The following is a 21,813-nucleotide window of genomic DNA, read 5'->3' as shown; positions in this document are numbered from 1 at the left end:
GTTCATGGTAGTTGATAGGTTCAACAAGATGTGTGTTCTGATGCCCTATAAAAAGACCATCAGTGGGCAAGAAGCAATGAACTTATTCTTTGGACAGGTCTGGGTGCACTTTGGGATACCAAGGAGCATCGTTTCAGATAGGGATACAAGATTTCTTAGTGCATTTTGGACTACATTGTGGGAGAAGATGGACACGAAGTTGAAAAGATCTACAACATTCCATCCACAGACAAAAGTAGTCAATAGGACTTTGGTGCAACTTCTAAGGGGATGCAACCAGAAGCATCCTTAGACCTGGGATCAAAATTTGGTATATATACAACATTCTTACAACAGAGCATTCCACACTTCTACAAGAAAGTCCCCATTTGAAACCTATTTTGGATATTTACCGCCTTCACCTTTGGACATTGCATATGGGCAACAAGAGATGCTTGTAGGAGTGAAAAATTTACAGAGAAGATTAAGTAGATCCATCTACAGGTACAAGAGACACTACAAAAGTCACTGGAGAAATATAAGGCTAGGCATGATCAACATTGAATAAAGAAATCGTTCAAGGTGGGAGACAGAGTATGGCTACAGTTGAACAAGGAGAGGTTGCAGGGGCCTGGTAAGAAAATCAAGGCTCTGAGGTATGGTCCCTTTGAGATACTGGAAAAGGTGGGTGATAATGCCTATCGACTCAGTTTACCACCATATATGCGCATTTACTTAGTTGTGAATGTAGAGAATTTGAAACTCTATGAGCCTTCCATGCTAGATCAGGAAGAGGAACAGGTCCTACCTTCTGTGGAGGATTTGGCACTAGATGCTCAGGCAGAGTTGACAAAAGATACAATTTTGCAGAAGAGGTCCAAAACTACAAGACATGGGCAACATGAGCTTTGGTAGGTTGGGTTGAAAGGATAACTTCCAGGGAAATCTAAATGGTACATTAGAGAGAAGGTGGAGTAAAAATTTTCTCATCTCATTCAGTAGAAGCTTTTGGGGACCAAAAGCTTCCCAAAATGGGGAGGTGTGATCTGGATTAGATCATTATATTGTTTTTCTTCCATCTTGATGCATTTGAAGTGGAAAAAGTGGAGGAATCAACTCACGGGACCGTTTTTACTAGCGAGACCCAATTTGGCAAAACAGGGTTGAAACATTTCGACAACATTTTGAGGCATCAAACGATGCCTTTTGGGGGTAAAACTTTGCCTCTATAATGTTGCACCTTTTCATGCTATTCTACACAAAGATCTTTCCAATGATGCAAGAAGCGCGTCAATTAGAGTTTGTATGCAAAAGTTATGCCACTCAAAAGTTGACCTTCCTATTTTCACACCCATAATTCAAGAGGATGCCGCATCAACCCCCATTATTCATGGAAAAGGGGTTAGCCATGTGATTATGATGTAAAAGACTCAAGAAGAGTCTATATTGCAACGGTTAAGAGTTGAGGTAGTCAAATTTAACTCTAGTAGGTTATCGGGCTGTGTTATAATCAGCCACTAGGAGGAAGAGGCATTCCATTCTTTTGAGTGCATTTGTTCCATAGCTGAGCAAAAATATCCAAGAGAGATAGGAGGTAAAGCACACAAAGAGGATTTGTGCACTGTTGCAGCCCATGGGCCATAGGCCATACTTCTTTGTACTTTCAACAATATTTCTAGACATAGAAAGATAGCGGAGCGACCTCACCTTCCAACAAGTTTTTCTTCTGAAAAGGTTTCCTAGAGCATATCTTGTGTCTTATGTGTGTGTGAGCTTTAATTTGTCGTTCTCTATTTTTTTGCATAATTTTCATTCGCATGCATGCACTATCAACAATAAATCGATAGATCCAAAACTCTAATAAAACTGTAATAGTGTAGAATTTCAAAATTTTTAATATAATATTATCAAATATGTTGTGACTAACGATCCAGTCAAATATCAACGACAATTTATAGATCAATGGGGCACTATGATGTTACGTGTTTAAACAGGAAAGGAAAGAAGACTGTTGCAACTTTAGTAGAGGTGGATGAATTTTCCACCAAGTTTGAGAGGGAGTTCGTCTTGTTGGTGACTCTTGCCAGTTGTGATACACCTTCTAACATATGGTACATTGACAGTGGAGCTCCATGTCACATGATAGGTGTAAGGGGGCATTTTACATGTTTAACTGAGAGAGATGGAGATCTGGAGGTGGTGATTGGTTATGACTCTATAGTTAGGGTAGTTGGTGTTGGGACCATATCCTTTTAGAGGGAGTCATAGCCTCCCTTGAAAGTGACATAGGTCCTATATGTTCCGAGGTTGAAGAAGAACTTGATTTCAGTGTCCACTATTAATGAGAAGGGATATGAGGTAGTATTCTATGGTGGGAAGGTTCTTATGTATCCTAGGGGATCAAATATCACTTCTACTAGAGTGATTGGAGTCCGCCATGGGAAGTTATACAGGTTCATGTTTCGGCCTACTAGAGCATTGGTTTTGACCACCAACAATACTGATCTATGCAAGTTGTGGCACAGGAGGATGGCCCACTTGCACCATGGGGCTCTAAGGATACTGAGGGAGATTGTTACAGGAGTACCGAATTTCAGTACTACTAGGATATGTGTAGGGGGTGTGCTTCGGGAAAATACATGAAGACTGCTATTCGAAGTGGTGATAGCAGGGATACTTGACTTGGTTCATTTCGATGTGTGTGGTCCTATATCTTTGGTATCATTAAGTGGTTATGAGTACTATGTTACTTTTATTGATGGCTTCTCTAGGAAGACTTGGATTTTCTTTATGAAAACCAAGGGTGAGGTTTTCAAGAGGTTCCAAGAGTTTAAGTCTCTTGTGGAGAACCAAACAGGAAATAAGATCAAGGTGTTGAGGTTTGATAATGGGGGTGAGTATACCTCCAAGCAATTTAAGGAATTTTGTGCAAGAGCAAGCATCAACGAGGAGTTGACCATTCCTTACAACCCACAATAGAATGGGGTTTTAGAGAGGAAGAATAGGGCCATTATTGGGACAACTAGAGCTATGTTGCATGATTAGGTGCTACCCTTCTTACTTTAGGTAGAGGCATATAGCACTGCAGTGTATTTGCAGAACAAGAGTCCACACAGAGTTTTGGGGAGTAAGACTATTGAGGAGACTTTTTTGGGGAAGAAGCTCGAGGTTGGCACTTTAGGATTTTTGGGTGCCTAACTTATTCACATGTCCCTAAGGAGAAGAGGAAAAAGCTAGATCCCAGAACTGAGAAGGGTATTTTTGTTGGGTATAGAGAGACCTCCAAGGTCACAGTCTTCAGAGGGGGAGATACCCACACCAATTGAGGAGGCCACTTTGGGGAAGAAGAAACCAATATGGCTTCAGGAGACCCTAAAGGAAGCACAAGAGTCAGTGGGACCTCCCAAGAGGATGGCTAGGGAGAGCAGAGCATTAGAGAGATTTTGTAGTTATCTGGCTATGGTGAGCAACATTGAAGGAGTATAAGGAGAAATGAGATAAATGTAAGCATAACTAGATAAAGTATACCAATAATCTAGCAACATGTAAAAGTGTAAGCTAATAACAATGTCAAAGTGAATGGTGAACCTTGTGGAAATCTCTAAAATCAGACTTTTTTTTCAAATTTAAAGAAAATTTTCTTCAATTTTGAGGGTTTTGGATCAATTTTTTGTGAACTCTCTTCAACGCAATTTCACACAACAACCCAAAGAATAAATACCATACAAGAGACATCAATACAACAATTCTCCAACCCTTAGGTTGCACTTTTCCAAGCACACAACAACTCTGAATTCTCTCTTTACAACATATTATAAAAGTAGTAAATCTACTCTTTTATCTTCAAGATATGTGCTAATCACTTAACCAATTTAGCTACATGTTATTTCAAATCAGCATTAGAAGAATTGCTAGAATCTACCTAATCAAGAAGGTAATGTAAGTTAAAAATCAAAATTGCAAGTACACAATATTTGAATTGCTGGAAACTTCATATATGTACAAGAGATGAAGTACAAATACATACCATAGATTTATCACAAAGTTGGTACAAGTTAAGCTCTCGAAGCCCTAGATAGAGAAACCATAAGAAAACCTGAGCCACCAACTCTGCTAGCTTGGAATCACTCCTAACCAAAGTCGGTTAGTGGACCAAAGATGCATCAACACTAGCAAGTCCTCCTTGGAACCTTAACTTGCATCCCGTTGGTGTACAAGGCATCTCCTCGACTCCTCCACAATAGGCATAACAAGAAGCATTAAGGTTTTTAAATTTCGCAAATTCTTAGTCTTCTCTCACAAGAGCTACAAGATAAAATATTATCTTTGTCTCTCTAGGGTTTATCACAAACCCTCGTCTTCTTTGTCTCCTTAGGGTGAAACTGTAACCCTAGCTTTCCCTTGAAATTCTGCCAAGACCCCTAGCACTTTAGATAAAGAGAAAATACACATGAAGGAGATTACAGGATGACAAATTCGACTTAGTCTTGCATCTCTTACTCAAGTGCGTGAGTACAAGAGTGAACAAGTACAAATATGATCAAATGATTTTGTCCTCCCTTTATTATATGAGAGGTGAGGGAGTCGAACAATACAAAGTGGACCTAAGTCTACACAAGGTAGGCCCACATGTGGAGTGCTCCAAATCTAGGTGACACATGTCCAACTTCAAGGCATGCATGTCCAACAAGTAGGGATTCAATGCTAAATGCTTCCTAAGAAAGGTCCAATGCTCCTTCTCAAAGGAATTCAAAGCTCCAACACAACTCCTAAGCCATACATACCTTTAGGTCCACTCCACGTATTTCCCAATCCAAGCTCCATCAAGTCAAGTATAGGCCTCCATGCAGGCAATGAAGTGTCCCCTTGCCATCTAGGTCCCAGTGCCCTCCAAGATGCCCAATGCTCTTCCTCCAAGGTGAATTGTCTTTGTAGCAAGCAACCCACTCTCCATCTGTCCATCATGAAAATGTCATGTTATATGGGTCTCCAATGCTCTAAGGGATCTGCCACATAAGCGTCGAGATCTAGCAATCAATTAGCAAGCCAACTCCAATGTGTATGTCAATAAAACAAGAGGGGGTCATCCATACACCATGCACCCCACATCACATAAAGCACACCCAAGCATGGTGTAAAGGCTTTTGGAGTAATGTCGAAAGCTAACAAACCCATGACATATGGGCAAAGATGAAGCTCAAATGAGGATGCTTAAAAATACAGAATGAGTGCTTGAAGTTTGGGATGGTGTAGGAATGAACTGTGAAGATTACAATATGGGTTGATTTCCTAGCAACTTGGAGTAGTATGGATAGAGGGTCATAGGAGGTTCTCATAATCTCAGTTGTGGTCCAGATGAAGTGGACTAATGTATAAAGCACTTAGAGTGGGATGTTAAAGATAATTAATTGCTATTAATTGTAAACATCTATATCGTATTGAGAAGTCATATAAGTTTTAAGGTCAAAAATTATTAGAAAGATGTGTTTCTTGAGTACAATGAGATGAGAGTTACATAAAGAGGATTGAATATGATCAACTGAAATTGTGCAAGACAAATAATTAAATAGGGAGTGCTTGTTGATGTTATTAGCTCGAACATGTGCTTCTGCATAGGCTAGATGTCAAGTATGCAGAAGATGTTAGATTGCCTCTGTAGATGCTTGCTTGAGTGGAGTAAGTGAATGATTTCTTTCCTAAGTTTAACTTAGGAAAATTACATTAATTATTTAATTAATTAACATTGATTATTAAGCCAAGTTTCTGAAGATAAATAATTAAATTATTTAAGTGACTTAGGTCTGATCTTTACTATTGATCTCGAGTGAGGCTTAGGATCTAATCCTAGCCATTGATCGTTTAGGAGATTAGGGTTAGAGATTTGGCTTAATGAAAGTATAATACTATAAAATAAGCATAAGGGAGAGGTGAAAGACACATTGTGATTGAGAGAGTGATTTTGCCAAGGATTGAGATGCCCAACCATTGAGGAGAAGGGAAAGGTGTGTAGCAAGGGTTTTTGGAAGAGATATTTGTGGAGGTTGAGACCTTGAAGGGACAGGCTGAGTTTTTTGTGCAAGTCAAAACTATGAGGAGAGGTTGAGTTTCCATCTAGGTCCGTGTGGAGGAGGGGAGGCTGGGTTTCCTAATGTGTAGGGGCTGTACAAATGGATGTTTTACAGGTGGAAGCAGAGATTTCCCAGGGTCAAGCATTTTCTAGGAAGGCTGAATTTCCCTAGAGGACAAAAATCCAGTGGGCTGAAATCCAGGTTCAAAGTGTGCTGTATTTTCTGTGTATCTCTCTGTGGGTCAAGGCCCTAATTTTTCATATTTAATAAGGTGAAGAAAGATTTGTTTGGGCAGAATTGTTTACTGTTCCTGTGGTTTATTTTTCTATTTTATTTCCGCTTCAGTTTGTTTCTGAAAGTTAAAAATACCAGTGTATTTATTTTTAGTTATTTTAGGATTTTTTTGAGTAGATTTTTTCTAGGTATAAAATAATTGTTGAGGCAAAAATAAATCAGACCTGCTATTAAAGTTAACATGGTATCAGAGCACTAGAAACTCTTAGGATAAGATCATTCCATCACAAGGATTTACAACCACTACCTATTATTTTTTCCAACAATATATTTTTAAGGGTTTTGAGTATCTGATTTGGAGGTTTGCAAGGATGGCTGCAACAAGGTTAAGATATGGAGATCGGTTATGGGGGGCATCCAATTATAGTCCATGGAAGGAGATGATAGCATTAGTGTTGATGGAGAATGGGATTTGGGAGTTTGCGAGTAGCACTTTCACTCCTACTGATGTTGCAGGATTGACTTTATTTAACCAAAAAATGTGAAGGCCAAGAGAATTATTCTGGACAGAGTGAAGGATCATTTGATCCTCATCTTTCCATGAATAAATCAGCCAAGGAAGCGTGGGAAGCTTTGGCCAAACTATATCAAAGCAACTCTGCAAATAAAATGATGTTGTTGAAGGAGAAGCTGATAAACACCAAGATGTCCAAGTCAGATACAATTGCTACATATCTCACTAAGATCACACAAGGCCGAGATGAGTTGGCTGTGGTTAGGGAGAGAGTGTCAGATCGGGAGATGGTGAGGACAACCCTGAATGACTTTTCCAAGCCATGGGCATCCTATGTCAAAGGGATCATAGCATGTGAGAATCTACCTAACTAGGAGAGGTTATGGGATGACTTCATTCATGAGGAGATTCGAGAGGAGTCTCTTCATGGGAGCTAGTCTAAGGGTGATGATGAGAACCTTTCCCTTGCCAGTCAGGGAAGGAAGGGCAAGGGGAAGAAGAGGATAGGAGGAAAGGGTACCTCAGGAATTGGAGAGAAGAAGTACATGAACAAAGTCAAGTGCTTTGTATGTCACAAATTTGGCCAACTATGCAGGTCAATGTCTGAACAAGAAGGGCAAAGGGAAGACTCAGGTAGCAGCTTCAACAAATACACAGGTGAACAAATTTTCCGATAAATTTGCAAAGGAAATCTCACTTATATCTTGCCTTTCTAGCATCGTAGCCAAGGGTGCATGGTTTGTGGACAATGGTGGTTCTTATCACATGACGGAGCAGACTCAGAGTTACATTTGGAGCTTGGCAACAATGCTAGGTGTGCAGTAGAGGGGATTGGTACTATCCAGTTTCATCTAGAGTCGGGGGAGCATTAAGAGGTGACCAGGGTATTGCTTATTTGTTGATAGCTGGTTGTCATTGATGTCAACCCAAGCAACAACAAGAGCTACCCCAATCTTTGTCCGCAAATTTGGCATGGAAATTCATAGTTTTTTGTCTCCTAATGACTCTAGCTAGATCCTCCTCGAAAAGATATTTCTGATGATATGTGGTACTCCATGCAGTTCTTTACAGTTTGAAAGATATTTGCATTTTAAGTTGAAGACCCAATTTTGTGGGCTAAAACCCCAAGGGGTAGTGACGTGACACTTTATCGTTAATTTAAGGGTTTGACCTGCTCATCTTCACAGTGATGCCTCCTCTTGAAAACTGAAGGTACTCAACATAGTAAGAAGCTGTGTATAGGAAGTTTATTCACCTAGCGTTGTCAATATATGACAACAATTCTCACCGTAATCTCATTATGTATCAGTGACTATCTTCAAAAATGCACTAAGCCAATCATTGACTTCACAACCTTGGTAGGACCAAATGCACTAAGCCAATCATTGATTTCAAATTCTAGTGGAATTGAAAATATTTCTAGGCAAGATCCTTAACAAAAATATTAAATAAGGTTATTAAGGGTAATTAATTAAGTTTAGTGGAAGCATCATTTTAGGAAGTTTGCAAGGATGGCTTGCAAGCATCACTCGTTGACCTTAAGTTCACACCCGTTTTACTTGATAATTGTTTTTGATGTCTTTTTACTTATTAGCTTTGTTACTTATTATTATGTGTGCATATCATCAAACAACTACCAAAACAAGAAGAACAAGAACACAAAATATATGCTGCAAGCCAAGGCCAAAACCTCTCCACTTGAAAGGAAAACCCACAAATCTCCTCTTCCTTGACCTTAAGACTGAAACCAATACCCTCCAAAACCAAGACCAACCTCTTCGGATGATGTGCTAACCTTGATCCAGTCAAACCCAGTCAAATCTCTTCTAGTAGCACTTCTTCAACCTCTAGCTGCAGAATTTCAGCCTCCATTGTAGACCTGAAATTTTCGGCCCTCCAACATTTGCTGCTGCCACACGTGTGAGCCTCGCTTGGCCTTCCAAGGGTTCCTTAGACCTTCACTTGACCCTCTCTTTCTTCTGGAGCTTGAGGATGACCTCTGGTGACCTTCACTTGATCTTCTTGCTTTCTTTTCTCCAAGATCGAACTTGTAGATGAAAACCCTAAATCTGTTGCAGAAACCCTAGTCCTCCTTCGCACGTGTGAGAGAGAAATAGCCCAAACAAAAGTCTTCTTTGTCCTCTTCCTTCTTTGTTGCCTTCTTCTTCATCCTCCTTTGCTAGAATGAGTGATGGATGAATGTGTCTCAAGGAGGTCGAGTTTCCTCCTATATATAGGCTCTTCAAGGTGGACGTGGCTCTTCCTTTTAGGCCAACTTGCCAGCTGCCAGGCAGACTTGGTCTTGGACGGTATTTTGACACTTTTAATGACAGAAATAATTTTCTTTACAAATTACAATGTGTCCGAAGGGGTCTTCAACTTATGACATTGACTCTTTTGACTTCTTCACCTAGAACAAACCTTAGAAGCACCCAATGGGTGCTTGACCTATAAAATAAAAGACCTTGAGCATGAAACCCATGCTCCAAAAAAATAATAATAATTTTCATTCATTTTACAATTTAGAGGAATCAAAAGTACATTTCATATTTATGAAGACCAGAACTAGTTACACATTTTTCAACACAAAGGAGTATGGACTTAGGTACATTAGGAGTGATGGAGTGCAATTAGTGGGCTATACCGACTCAGATTGTGCTGGGATTGCTACAGACTGGAAAAGCACCTTAGGATGCTACTTTAGTTAGGGATCATCAGTGATTTCATGGTTTAGTATGAAGTAGAGTTAAATGGCACTCAGTTTAGTAGAGTCCAAGTACAAGGCTGTGAGTTTGACGAGTTGTGAGGTCGTTTGGCTTCACAAGATGCTCACAGGTTATTTGGTCTTGAGTTAGATTTGAAAGTGATTCACTGTGACAATTGGAGCTGCATCAAGCTGTCGAAGAATCCAGTATTTTGTGAAAGGTTCAAGCATATAGAGATCATATATCATTTCATTAGAAACAAAGTTTAGAGGGGAGCTATGAAGCTTAAGTATATCTCCACAGATGAGTAGGTGGTTTTAACCCCATACAGTAATTACTTGCATACGAATTCTAAAACAGAAAATAAACAATGGCAAGAGCATAACACATAAAACAAATATACACAGAGAATTTCCCCTGGATCCCAAAACCGGGACTACCAGATTGATTTTTATGTTCCTTTCAATGTTACAATACATATATATACATGTCGAAGCATCCAATACCATGGGCCGAAAACCATCGCGCCCAAAACCATGTGCGAAAACCATGCACAAAACCATAGGTAGGTCTGCCCACCTAATATAGGGTCCAATTTTTTTTTTTCCTCGAGGTGCTGCCCAGAACCCCGTAGAGGGGGGCTACCGCCTCCCCTGTGACCCCCCTGTTGCGCATTGACGCAAAGAAGGGGGGGCTCCACCCACCCTCTAACCCCCTGGTTTCACTACTGGGGTTAGTCGTGGAAAGAATATAACACAACCCAACATTAGGTACATTAGGAGTGATGGAGTGCAACTAGTGGGCTATACCATAGTTTTAAAATTCGGCCGATTCGAAACGGAAACGGCCGAGTTGATCTGTTTCATTGCCCAGAAATGTGACTCGGTGGAGGAAACGGTTCAGTAGGCTGAGTTAGCCATGACTCGGCCGAGTCATTCAATGACTCAGCCTAGTCATGGTTGACTCGGCCAACTCGGCCTTTTCTGTATTGACTCGGCCGAGTCATAACCAGTGGCCTGTAACCCCATCAAAACAGTGATTTGACATTTTTTTAATGAAATTTTGAAGTGTTTGCTGATTGGTTTGAACTCCAATGTGTTTTATGAATTAGTTAAATGTTATTTGGGGTCCATTTCCCCCTCCCAAACCCTATTTAACACACTCAAATGCTCTCTACTATTGATATGCTATTCAAATTTCATGGTAATGTTAAATTCTTAAAGTAAAAGTGACATTCTCCTTAATCTTCATTTTCATCCTTTTACTTAAATTTTTAACATTACCATGAAATGACTGAGGATGTTTGAGAGTGGTTTCGGCCTCATTGGATTTCATACGGAGAAAGTAGAATTTTAGATTTCATTCAAAATCCAGCAGACTTATCAGTTTTTCAGGATTTCAGGATTGGAGGATTGCAATGTTTCCATTGAATTTTGTCATGTATTAGGGTATGGAACTCGTATTTAATCAAGAGCACCAATCCCTCTATGTACCTTGATGTTAGTGACATTGGTTGTCGAACTCCTCTGGGATTCGCTCCCAAACCAGGAGCTTCTGAAAATGTTGCTCCCGCTCCCGTTTTCGCTCCCGCTCCCCACTTTCGCTCCTGCTCCTAACTTCCAAGTAACACTGAGCCAGATGATGTTGGCAACTCTAGCAGTAGCCAGTTGTACTAGTCACAAACTTTTGTTGTAGAGGCCATTTATAGCCTCCTTGGTTATGTGTTTTTGTTTTGATCTCTATATCATCATCGTGTATGTATTGGACAATGCATTGGGTGCCATTTTGATATAATGGATATATTCATGAGCCTACTTTGATCATATGTTGTCTTCTATCTATATTCTAATGCTGTGTGTTTGGAAACATGAATGAAAATCTTTAAAATTATGTGTTTTTATAAAAAATAAATATTTAATGTATTTTTTACAATGACCGAGTCATTGAAATCGAGCCGGCCGAGTCGATACCGAGTCGGAGTCGGAGTCGGAGTCGACCCTCAGCCGAGTCGGAGTCGGAGTCGGAGTTTTAAAACATTGGGCTATACCAACTCAAATTGTGCTAGGAGTGCTACAGCCTGGAAAAGCACCTTAGGATGCTACTTTAGTTAGGGATCATCAGTGATTTCATGGTTTTGTACGAAGTAGAGTTCAATGGTACTCAGTTCAGTAGAGTTTGAGTACAAGGCTGTGAGTTTTGACGAATTGTGAGGTTGTTTGGCTTCACAAGATGCTCACAGGGTTATTTGGTCTTGAGTTAGATTTGAAAGTGATTGACAATTGGAGCTGCATCAAGTTGTCGAAGAATCCAGTATTTTGTGAAAGGTTCAAGCATATAGAGATCATATATCATTTCATTAGAAATAAAGTTTAGAGGGGAGCTGTGAAGCTTAAGTATATCTCCATAGATGAGTAGGTGGTAGAGATTGTCATCAAGCCTTTGGTGAAGGGTAAGTTAGTCTTTTACACGGATAAGCTAGGGGTGGTGCAAAACACCTTCCTCACTAGGAGGGAGTGTTGATGTTATTAAGTCGGACAAGTGCTTCCGCATGGGCTAGGTGTCAACCATGCAGAAGATGTCAGATTGCCTCTTTAGGTACTTGCTTGAGGGGAGTAAGTGATTATTATGGTTTCTTTTCTAAGTTTTACTTAGGGAAAGTACATTAATTATTAAATTAATTAATTTTGACTATTAAGCCAAGTTTCTAAGGATAAATAATTAAATTATTTAAGTGACTTAGATTTAATCTCTACCATTGATCTCAAGTGAGACTTAGGATCTAATCCTAGCCATTGATCACTTAGGAGATTAGGGTTAGGGATTTTGCTTAACGAGATTAAAATTAGCCTAATAAGGGAGACGTGAAAGAAAAATTGTGATTGAGAGTGATTTTGTTAAGGAGTGAGATGTTCAACCACTGGAGAAGGGAAAGGTGTGCAGCGAGGATTTTCTGGAAGAGGAATTTGTGGAGGCCAAGACTTGGGAGAGAGAAGCTGAGTTTTCTGTGCAGGTTGAAACTGTGAGGAGAGGCTGAGTTTCCAGCCAGGTCCGCGTTGAGGAAGGGAGGGCGAGTTTCCTAGTGCGCAGGGGGCCCATATGGGTGGAGGCCGAATTTTACAGGCAGAAGCCAAGATTTGCTAGGGCTGAGCATTTTCCAGGAGGGCAAAATTTCTAGAGGCCAAAAATCCAATGGGCTGAAATGCAGGTTCAAAGTGTGCTGTATTTTCTGTGTATTTCTCTGTGGGTCAATGCACTAATTTTCCAGATTTAATAAATTGAATGAAGATTTGTTTGGGCAGAATTATTTGCTGTTCGTATGGTTGATTTTCCTATTTTATTTCCGCTGCAATTTATTTCTGAAAGTTAAAATACCAGTGTATTTATCTTCAACAGTTTTCAAAATTTTATTGAGCAAATATTTATCTGGGTATAAAATAATTGTTGAGGCAAAAATAAAGCAGACCTGGTATTAAAAGTTATTAGTGTTTAAGTGCTAATCAACTTCATAATACAGCTGATGTTAATAATGAAACGGTCAATTGTACCCATATCTGTATTCTTGTGTTTTCTGGAATCTGAACATCGCATGGATTTATAATTATTTAACCAATTTGCTAATCTAGATACAGTTGCTTGAGCAATATAGCGATAGTTATAGTTATCAACTCCTCCCATGTTCTTGCTGCTTGTAGCATTATATTTCGAAAATTATTTGTCTTCATTTATTTCAGAAGTCTGGGTGTATAGCAATAGAATTGTCCTCATGTATTGTGGGATCAATCAAAATTTAACTTCAGCTATTGATTACAAGTGACAACCAGTATAGCTATAAGTGATAGATTGGTGCAAGCCTTGCAGGTTGACTGAAGTGAAGGGCTTTTTGCTGTTTTATCTGTTAACAAGGGTTTCAAAGTTGTGGTATAGAAAACTTTCATTTTCCTTGCCTAACATGCTACTTCTAAAAAAATAACATATTAATCAATTACGGAACCTTTTTTTGTACCCCATGGATTGATACAAGCTATAGTGACGATGTGAGATATGAAGCCTTTGTTACTTATTTTGTGGGATACTTATATGAAGGAATGCCTTTATTTTCTCTATTTGCCAAATTTTCTGACCAGGGTGCTAACAAATTGTGATTATTGAAATAATGGGTAGTTATTATTGTATCAAGTGCCCAGCTTAGGTTAGAAATTGCCAAGTAAGCATCTAGTTTAATGCCTAAGTTATTCAGGTGTATAATGCAAGCCAAAAACTGTTCCATTTTGTGAGGACAAGTATTCTCTTTTCCTGAGCAAGCATTTATTTCTCTGCATTTGTAGACGATTGCATGGCATGCCATTAGTTAAATATTTATTGATTTAGTGTTTCCCATGAGCTAACCATTTGTCTGGTGAATCATGCAGTGTCTGCTGTATTCTCCCTGGCATATAAGCTTCAGCCTGCCATAATCTTTATTGACGAGGTTGATAGTTTTTTGGGTCAACGGCGTTCTTCAGAGCATGAAGTTGTGACAAATATGAAGACAGAGTTTATGGCATTGTGGGATGGATTCACCACTGATCGTATGTTACTTTTCCTTATTATTATATACTGTTTATTTGCATTTTGTTTGACGCATTAGTTTTGATCTTGATGTCATTTACACCACATTTTGTGTGAAAATTCATAAATTGCATCCAGATTGTAAAGGGAAACCAAAATCAATTGACATGATCACAGTCTAAAATGGGTTATTTAACTTATTTTTAATAATGATAGTAAATTTCTTATATTTTTTACTTATCTCGCATCTCTGTCCAGCACTCTGATCTGTCTTGGGTAAATACTAGACAGACTTATACTGGATATAGTAATAAATAAATCTACAGCAGCTAGTTGTTTGATTGTGATATTTTGACTGCTGAGGCAGGCTGCAGGCCTTGTAAACTATTGAATCCTATTTCATGATGTGAATAACTGTGTTTCTGTCAGTTGTGAAAACACTTCCAATGCGAAGTCAATTATAGACAGTAAACTGTGTAACCAACAATTATAGTAGCAGCTATTCAGGTGATTATTTAAACAATGAGCAACCATTCTCCACTGATTGACTAACCTAGTAACCACCATTGTTAAAGCTTTGAGCTGCTGAGCATATGTAAGGACAAAGGTAATTTTGTGTTGTAGATCTGGAAAGCTTGCTTTACTCTTATTGCAAATAGCTTGCAGATATTCTCTTAGATATAATTGCTATCTCCATTTAGTAGATGCAAATCTTGCTATTATTCTTGTTAGATATAAATGTGGATGTATTGAATCTTTTGAGTTGATCTGATACACATGGTTAACATTAAATGTTTACATCCAAGGATCTATTGTTAGGTGAGGGAGAGTGATGGAGACAACCACATGGTCTTGGTTATTGGTACAGATGTGCAGGGCAAGGGTGTGAGTGGTGGTACGACTGTACAGGGAGGTAGGAACATAGGTTTACCAGTAGGTCCTATCAGTGGAGATGAGTACACCCAGTATTGTCAGGTTTACTAGTAGGTATTAGCACACAGGCACTGATGGGTGTGGGTGCAGTTGATGCAACAGGTATGGTACGTATTGCAGCTGGTACAAACTACTAGACTTGGCATGTGGTAGTTCGACAGCAGGAGCATTAGGTCGTATGACCAGTGGGCAGGTGTTTAATTTTGGTGGGAAACATGGGCATTCCAATGGCGAGGAGCGGGATTTTAAAAAAAAGGGACAATGCTTACCAGATGCAAAGCAAATCGAGGCAGCCAACTCCTCCATATTATATTGTTCTTAACAGTTCTGAAAGTGATGGCTAGGTGAGAGCTGTGGTTCCTTATATATTTATAGGAACTGTGGTTTCTGGTTTGCAGAAGTTCAGGGAGGAGTGCTGCTGCTTTCATCGATGGCCTATGGGGGATGTGTTTGCCATGGAAGAAGAATCTGTGGTGGGTTTGAGGCTTGAGCCAAGATTTTGATCATGTGATTTGTGCCATGCCTGTTGATGCAATGCTTTGTATAGAGGGTGTTATCCCCACTACAAATCTTGGCTTGTCTCTCCATTTGTTGATTCCATGTTGGCGGTCGTGGGTGTGGTTTGGAGTTGGAGGAGAGCAAGACTGCTCCCTTGGAGAAGACAGACTAGCCTTTAGTGGAGCCACAGGATGAGGGGACAAAGAGCCTCTATTAGCGCTTAGTTAACAATTGGTCCAAGCCTTCGATGGATCCCGAGGACTTTATTTTCTTACTTGCTAACAACAAGGAGTAAGGGGTGCAAGCATTTGGAGACTGAAGGGGTGATTTTCATATTCTTGCATAGGATGCCAGATGAAGAGGCTTTTAATTGCTGGTGCTTGTTGAATTGGGAGACCTAGGGGATCTCCTTGAACTCTTATTGAGGATTGGGTTTGAAGTATGTTTGTCTTTTTTGCGACTCAAATGACACAACTTTCCATGTGCTGCAGTTTGGAACTTGAAATATTGCCTGTAGTCTTGCTTATTTTCAGTCTTAGAGGTCAGACTTCAACCTAGATGATTGTGGCCAGGCCCATTATTGACTCTGACCTGAATGCCTAGCCCTGTTTGCTGATTTCCACCTTTTGTTGACCCATTTTCCTCCATGTTTGTTTCAAGCAAAGTCTGTGTGTGTGTGTGGAGGTGGATCTGAAGTGGAAGTTGCCACCTTTTATATATGTTTTCACCATTAGTGGAGTTAGACAATAGAGGGTTCAATACCTTAGTCTTTTGAATGCTTGCTTTTCTTTGCATGCTTAGGATTACTTGATAAGAGATTGCCCTTTTTGCAAAGCCCAAGCAGGGTGAGATATTGAGTGAGGGTGGTGCTGTTGCTCTTCAAGGCATAGGGATAGCAGTGGAGGCCCTTCAGTGGCTGATGGTTCAAGTGTTGGGGGTCATCCTTAGGTGGTGTGGAAGTGAGGGGACCTTCATTTATTGGCTTAGGTGCGGGTTTAGTGAAGGTCCTTAGTGGCCTGGTGGAGTAGCCTTGGTTCTGTAGTTCTTGCCAATGTGAATGATGTGTTGAAGTTGGACATTGACAAAACTCATTCAACTAGAACCCAATGATGATTAGTCTTGGTGAATGCAAGATGCCCATCAATGAGGCTAATGGCCATGAAGGTGCTCAAGCTTTTGGATCACTTCTCAAATAATATGTTGGAGTCGATAAGGAATGAATCATATGCCAAGAAGAAGGCAATGGTGCCTTTCCCTCAACATGAAATGGAACTCAAAGAGCAGATGAAATGGTATCATATCTGGTATCCCTAAGGTAGGATGAGGAGCTGACCAATTGAGGATAATGATTCAATGCAAACTGAAGAGACAAGACAATAATATGACTCAAGACTCATTCACAGTCTGTTCAACACTTACCACCTATTAGACACAGTTATCACATGATGTAAAAGATGGCATCCGTATCCAGGGGTGACCTAGACATAAGCACAAGGAAATATCAGATGAATTGGTGACATGATACTTAGAGTTTGACTCGGAAAATTAGTGATGGACAGCAAACTAATAGTGCATACATGCACAAAAATAATAGACCAGTCCCCTAAGAGGCTTTGGTTATGCAAGGGAACACATGTATATGATGATATATAGCAAGGAAACAGACTGACACTACCAACTTGGATGTGAAATTCACTGAAAGGGAAGGGAAATCTGTACAGTAAATCATACTACTTGCGCTCCTAAAACATAAAAAATAACAATAATGAAACCTGAAAAGGATAATGCGGAAATAGTAATGGACACAAGGAGAACTACTACCCATAAAAATCCAAGAAATTTCACCTCCTTTATATGTTTATCCTTTGTTTATTGGAAATTTACCAAAGCTGGGATCATCAGTCAACATACTCGAATGACCAACATAACCATGTGTAATGTAGCTTCCCCGGTATATCTTGAAAACCCCATGAGATTTCTGAGTATATATGGTTTGGTTCACTGTGGTATTTTAACAAACAGTTGGCGTGCAAAGTGCTGTAGGTGATCTTCCTGCAAATTAATTTCAGATAAACAAACACAGTGCTAGACAATGGCTTCCAAACCCTTCCCAAATAGCAACACAACATTTATAGTATACCCAACAAGAGAAATACTACTGATATGCACCGTTCAGTGGCAAAATAAATGCTCTTCCTCAATGAGAATGTGTAATAAACCAGGGTAATTTTTTACCCCAGGATTAAACTCCAGCAAATAAATTTAATCACAAGTAACAAACTGTCTATTCTTTTTTTTCAGTGGTATAACGAATAAGCAATTCAATATTTCCAAGGGACAATAATACAATAGAATCTTAACACAAACAAACCGGCCAATATAGTATTATTAGTACCCAGATGCAAATTTGTGGTTACAGTACAACCAAACAATTCATAATCCATACATAATGAATGCTTCAAACCTGATATGGATTTTAACTGATGCCGACCCTATATAGATTCTTAGACCTGTTCAAATTTCCTACAACCCAATTTCCTTATGGTGACTAAATTCAGATCACTCCTTGCTTGGCAATTTGTGTGTGCTTCATAAATGGGGTCAGACTCTGAAATGCTGATGAATTGTGCGTACTTCATAAATGGTGTCAGACTTGTGGAATTATCCCTTATCGCCGGCAAAGAAAATAATCCTTTGCTGTATAAATACGTCTTCCCAAGTGTGGACAACTTCAGGGCTCTCACCGGGCCGATTTCATGCTAAGACAGACTGCCGCCAAAAACTACAGCTTCCGACTTTACGCTACGGGGCTTCACTCGGACACTGTCGATTCCATAATTATGGGCTGTTGTGCGTTCGAAGGTAATGTAGGAAGACCCAACTTTCAGAGCTAAGGTTTGATCATGTATCAGCGCATATGGTATCCTCCAGATGGTCCGATTCCTTCAGAGAGGGAGTTTGCTGCAACTCGCTGTGCGAGGATAAGATTATATTTCAACAGGAAACCCTTGCCAATTTTCTAGTGATGTTTTGTGCCTAGATCAAAAACCAAAAAACCCTTAACAGAACTTGCTGCTTCCAATAGAATCCCTGTGCCCAAAACAAGAGTTAATCCAACCAAGAATTTCGCTCTTCCTTCAGAAGTGTTCCTATGCTCAGACAAAGAGAAAAAAATGCATGATGTCAACTAGGGTGGAATCTTTCAGAGCTAATGCTCAAGAAACAAATGAGATGATCCACAATGATGCTCAAACTGAATCCAATCCTTCTTTATTCGGCTTTTTTGAGGGTTTTCATCTTCATAAATGGTTGAGTAAATCTTACTCAAAACCTCATTTCTGGTTTTTTCGGCCCAACTGCCCCAAAACTTGCCCAACAATGGGTCTTTTTGGGGTTTTCCCTTTTTAGGTGGACTATAACCTATGGGGATGGATAGGCTAATGAGTTCTACTTGTCCTCTTTGCCCGAAATTGCTTGCCCTAAAGCAATTGCAAGTTCGAGTGCTGCAAAATCCGCTGTCCTTCCCATGTCGTATCCTCCTCTGGTAAATTCTTCCCTCTGATGAGGTATTCCGAAATTATTCTTCCCCTTAACTTCTTTTCCTGCACAACCATGATCGTTTCTAGAATCAATTCTAGTTGTCTCTCTTCATCTAATGGTGGCAATTTGACAGAGGTGGTGACCTGTAGACCCACAACCTTCTTGAGGCATGACACATGGAATACATTGTGGATTTTGCTGTTACTTGGTAGCTCTAACTCATATGTCACCTTTCCCACTCTACGGATAACTTTGTAGGGCCCATAAATCCTCGACTTCGTTTTTTCCACTCTGCGCTTCTCGAGTCTAGATTGTCTATAGGGTTGCAATCGCAAGAAAACAAGATCTCCTATCTAATACCCTTATTTTAGATAATGTCCTAGGAATGAAACCCTAGGCATATGTTTGTCCATCTAATCAAATATGTTAGATGTCTGAATGTGTTTGTGTCATTGGGTTTGACTAACTTACGTTATTATGATATGCATGTGCATGATGATGGAATCTTAGATATATGTGTTGACCTAATTGTTGATGGTCATGAGTCCTAGGGTTTGGAACTAAGCCCTAATCGAAGTTTGATACTCTAGGATGATAATATTTGTGAATTCTAGGGTTTTGTAACTAAACCTTAGTAGAAACTCAATTCTCTAATATATGATGACCTTGTTTCAAATGTGACAATCTGAGATTTATGAAAAATTGTTGAAATATGAAATTGCGCTGTGATTGGTTTTGATTGTTGAAGCTTAATGGTTCATGTTTGAAATATCTAGGGTTTGCACAAAATCCTAGTAGGAAGTCTAACATATGAATTCTGAAAGTTGTTAGATGCTTTGTTGAAATTATACTTGTTTGAATTGATTTGAGGGTTTTCTATATGTTATAAAAGAGTTTGTCATATCTCTGAAAAATATTGAAGCCTTTTGATTTAATGAGATTGATAACTTAATTGACCTGTTGATGTGATTTAAGGTTTGTAACAAAATGTGGGCAAGAAGTTGAAGTACAAAAGTAAAGTCTAATGCTGATTATGTTTATAAAGTCTAATTCTTCCATTATTGTATGATTTTGATATGGTTAACTTCATGCTCCTATAGATTTGGTTGTACTTGCTATCTAAGTCGTGGAGGTACATAATCTTCAAGATGGTGAAGATGTTCATAATTAATTTGATATGATAAGCATGGTGAAGGAAATGATTTGAATGATGATGATCAATACGACTTTGATAAAAAGAATGGAAGCCATGAAAGATTCTCCAATATCATAAGAAGTTGATCTCCCTAAGTTAAGAGGGAGTCTGGATAGAAGAAATCTCCCTAGTTAAGAGGGAGGGCATATCATAGTCTTGATGGATACCTTGAAAGAAGAAATTGGAGAATGCATTTTGAGATGCTGCTGAAAGAAGGAAAGCAGGATCCGATTGTCGAATATGTTGTTGCATGTGAAGTAGGGAAGAAAGTCATATGGTTGAGGAATCTTGTGTCAAGATTCGTTTGAAAGTCTCTAAGTCCTACTGTGAGAAGCGAAATCAACCCCAGAGGTTTGTGTTTACTTATGTACATGTGAAAGTTTGTTACTGATTAGGGTTGTGTTTGTACAGGTAAATCTCTCAGAGGTTTGATAACATGTTTTACATGATGGTTACCGATCAGTTTGATTGGGAGAGATTTGTTATCGATCTGTTTGATCGAGGAGGACTTGCTACCAATTGAAATAATTGGGAGTGTGGAGGCTTTGTGGGTAAGCCACATTGCCTGGGAGGACATCTGGCCGACACTTTGTGTTGATGTCTGAATCTCGAAGTAGGGAGGGTGGCATTGGTCATAAAGCTTTGACCTCGGATACACACCTGGATCCTTAGATTGATGGTTAGCAAGTAAGGCTGATGGTACCTAGAGAGGCTGAAAGCTTTAGTCCATCTTAGTCCCACTCAGATAGATAGCCCTGGTTAGGAATCTAGTTCGTGGCACTGCGAGTGCCTAAATTGTTGGAGGGCCTTGGATAGATTGCGCTGGTCAGGAATCTAGTCCATGGCATTGCGATGCCTAAACTCTTCATAGTTCATATAGTTTGAGATCTTCCTTGTACTTGTTATGAATACTTCCCTAGTTAAGAGGGAGTGTTGAAGAATGTAACTAGGTTTGATCTTCATAAATGTATTTGAGTCATTATGTAATGTACTTATGAAAAAACATGAAAAGATTTTTATTATTATTATTATTATGACTTATTAAAGCATGGGTTTCATGCTTGGGTCGTCATGTTTTAGGTCAAAGTCCCCATTAAGGACTTCTAGGATTTATGTTGTCATTAGAGTCATTGTACATTTAATAAGACCCTTCTTGGGCTTTTGAATCATGTAAAAGGAATTTTTTTTGAGTCAAAATGAATTTGTCACCTCCACACCAAGAAGATCAAGTCGGCCTCAAGAAGGGTAATTCGACCTCACCAAAAGCCTATATATTGAAGTAGTTAGATTCATTTGGAGGACAATCACTCACACAAGTTCGATCTCCTAGAAGAAGTTGTGAAAAAGTGCGAAGTTGTAGTGGAAGAAAGAGAATTGTAGGATCAAAGGTTTTGGGTTATCTCTCTCTCTCAAACGTGTGATTTTTTTGGGCTACAACATCAAGGTCGAAGTTCTGTTGAAATCAAGAAGTTCTAGTACGACATCAAGGTCGAAGTACGAAAACAAGGTCGAAGTACAACATCAAGGTCAAAGTATGCCATCAAGGTCGAAGTGCAGCTTCAAGGTAGAAGTGTTGCTTCAAGGTCGAAGTTGTTGCAT

General features: G+C 39.4%; 1 protein-coding gene across 1 annotated transcript in view; it reads left to right on the top strand.

Annotated features, from left to right (window-relative positions):
* The window catches only part of LOC149220670 (uncharacterized), a 133,263-nt gene that overhangs the window by 67,981 nt on the left and 43,469 nt on the right, over nt 1–21,813 (top strand). Inside the window, exon 3 of the mRNA XM_089384852.1 lies at nt 13,910–14,068. Coding sequence (XP_089240978.1) covers nt 13,910–14,068 — 159 coding nt within the window. The remainder of the gene's footprint in view (nt 1–13,909; nt 14,069–21,813) is intronic.

The sequence above is a fragment of the Pinus tabuliformis genome, chromosome Q, assembly GCF_031772625.1.
Source record: "Pinus tabuliformis cultivar Carrire ecotype Pingquan chromosome Q, CPIR1, whole genome shotgun sequence".
NCBI classification, from domain to species: Eukaryota; Viridiplantae; Streptophyta; class Pinopsida; order Pinales; family Pinaceae; genus Pinus; species Pinus tabuliformis.
This window is presented reverse-complemented; position numbering and strand designations above follow the sequence as displayed.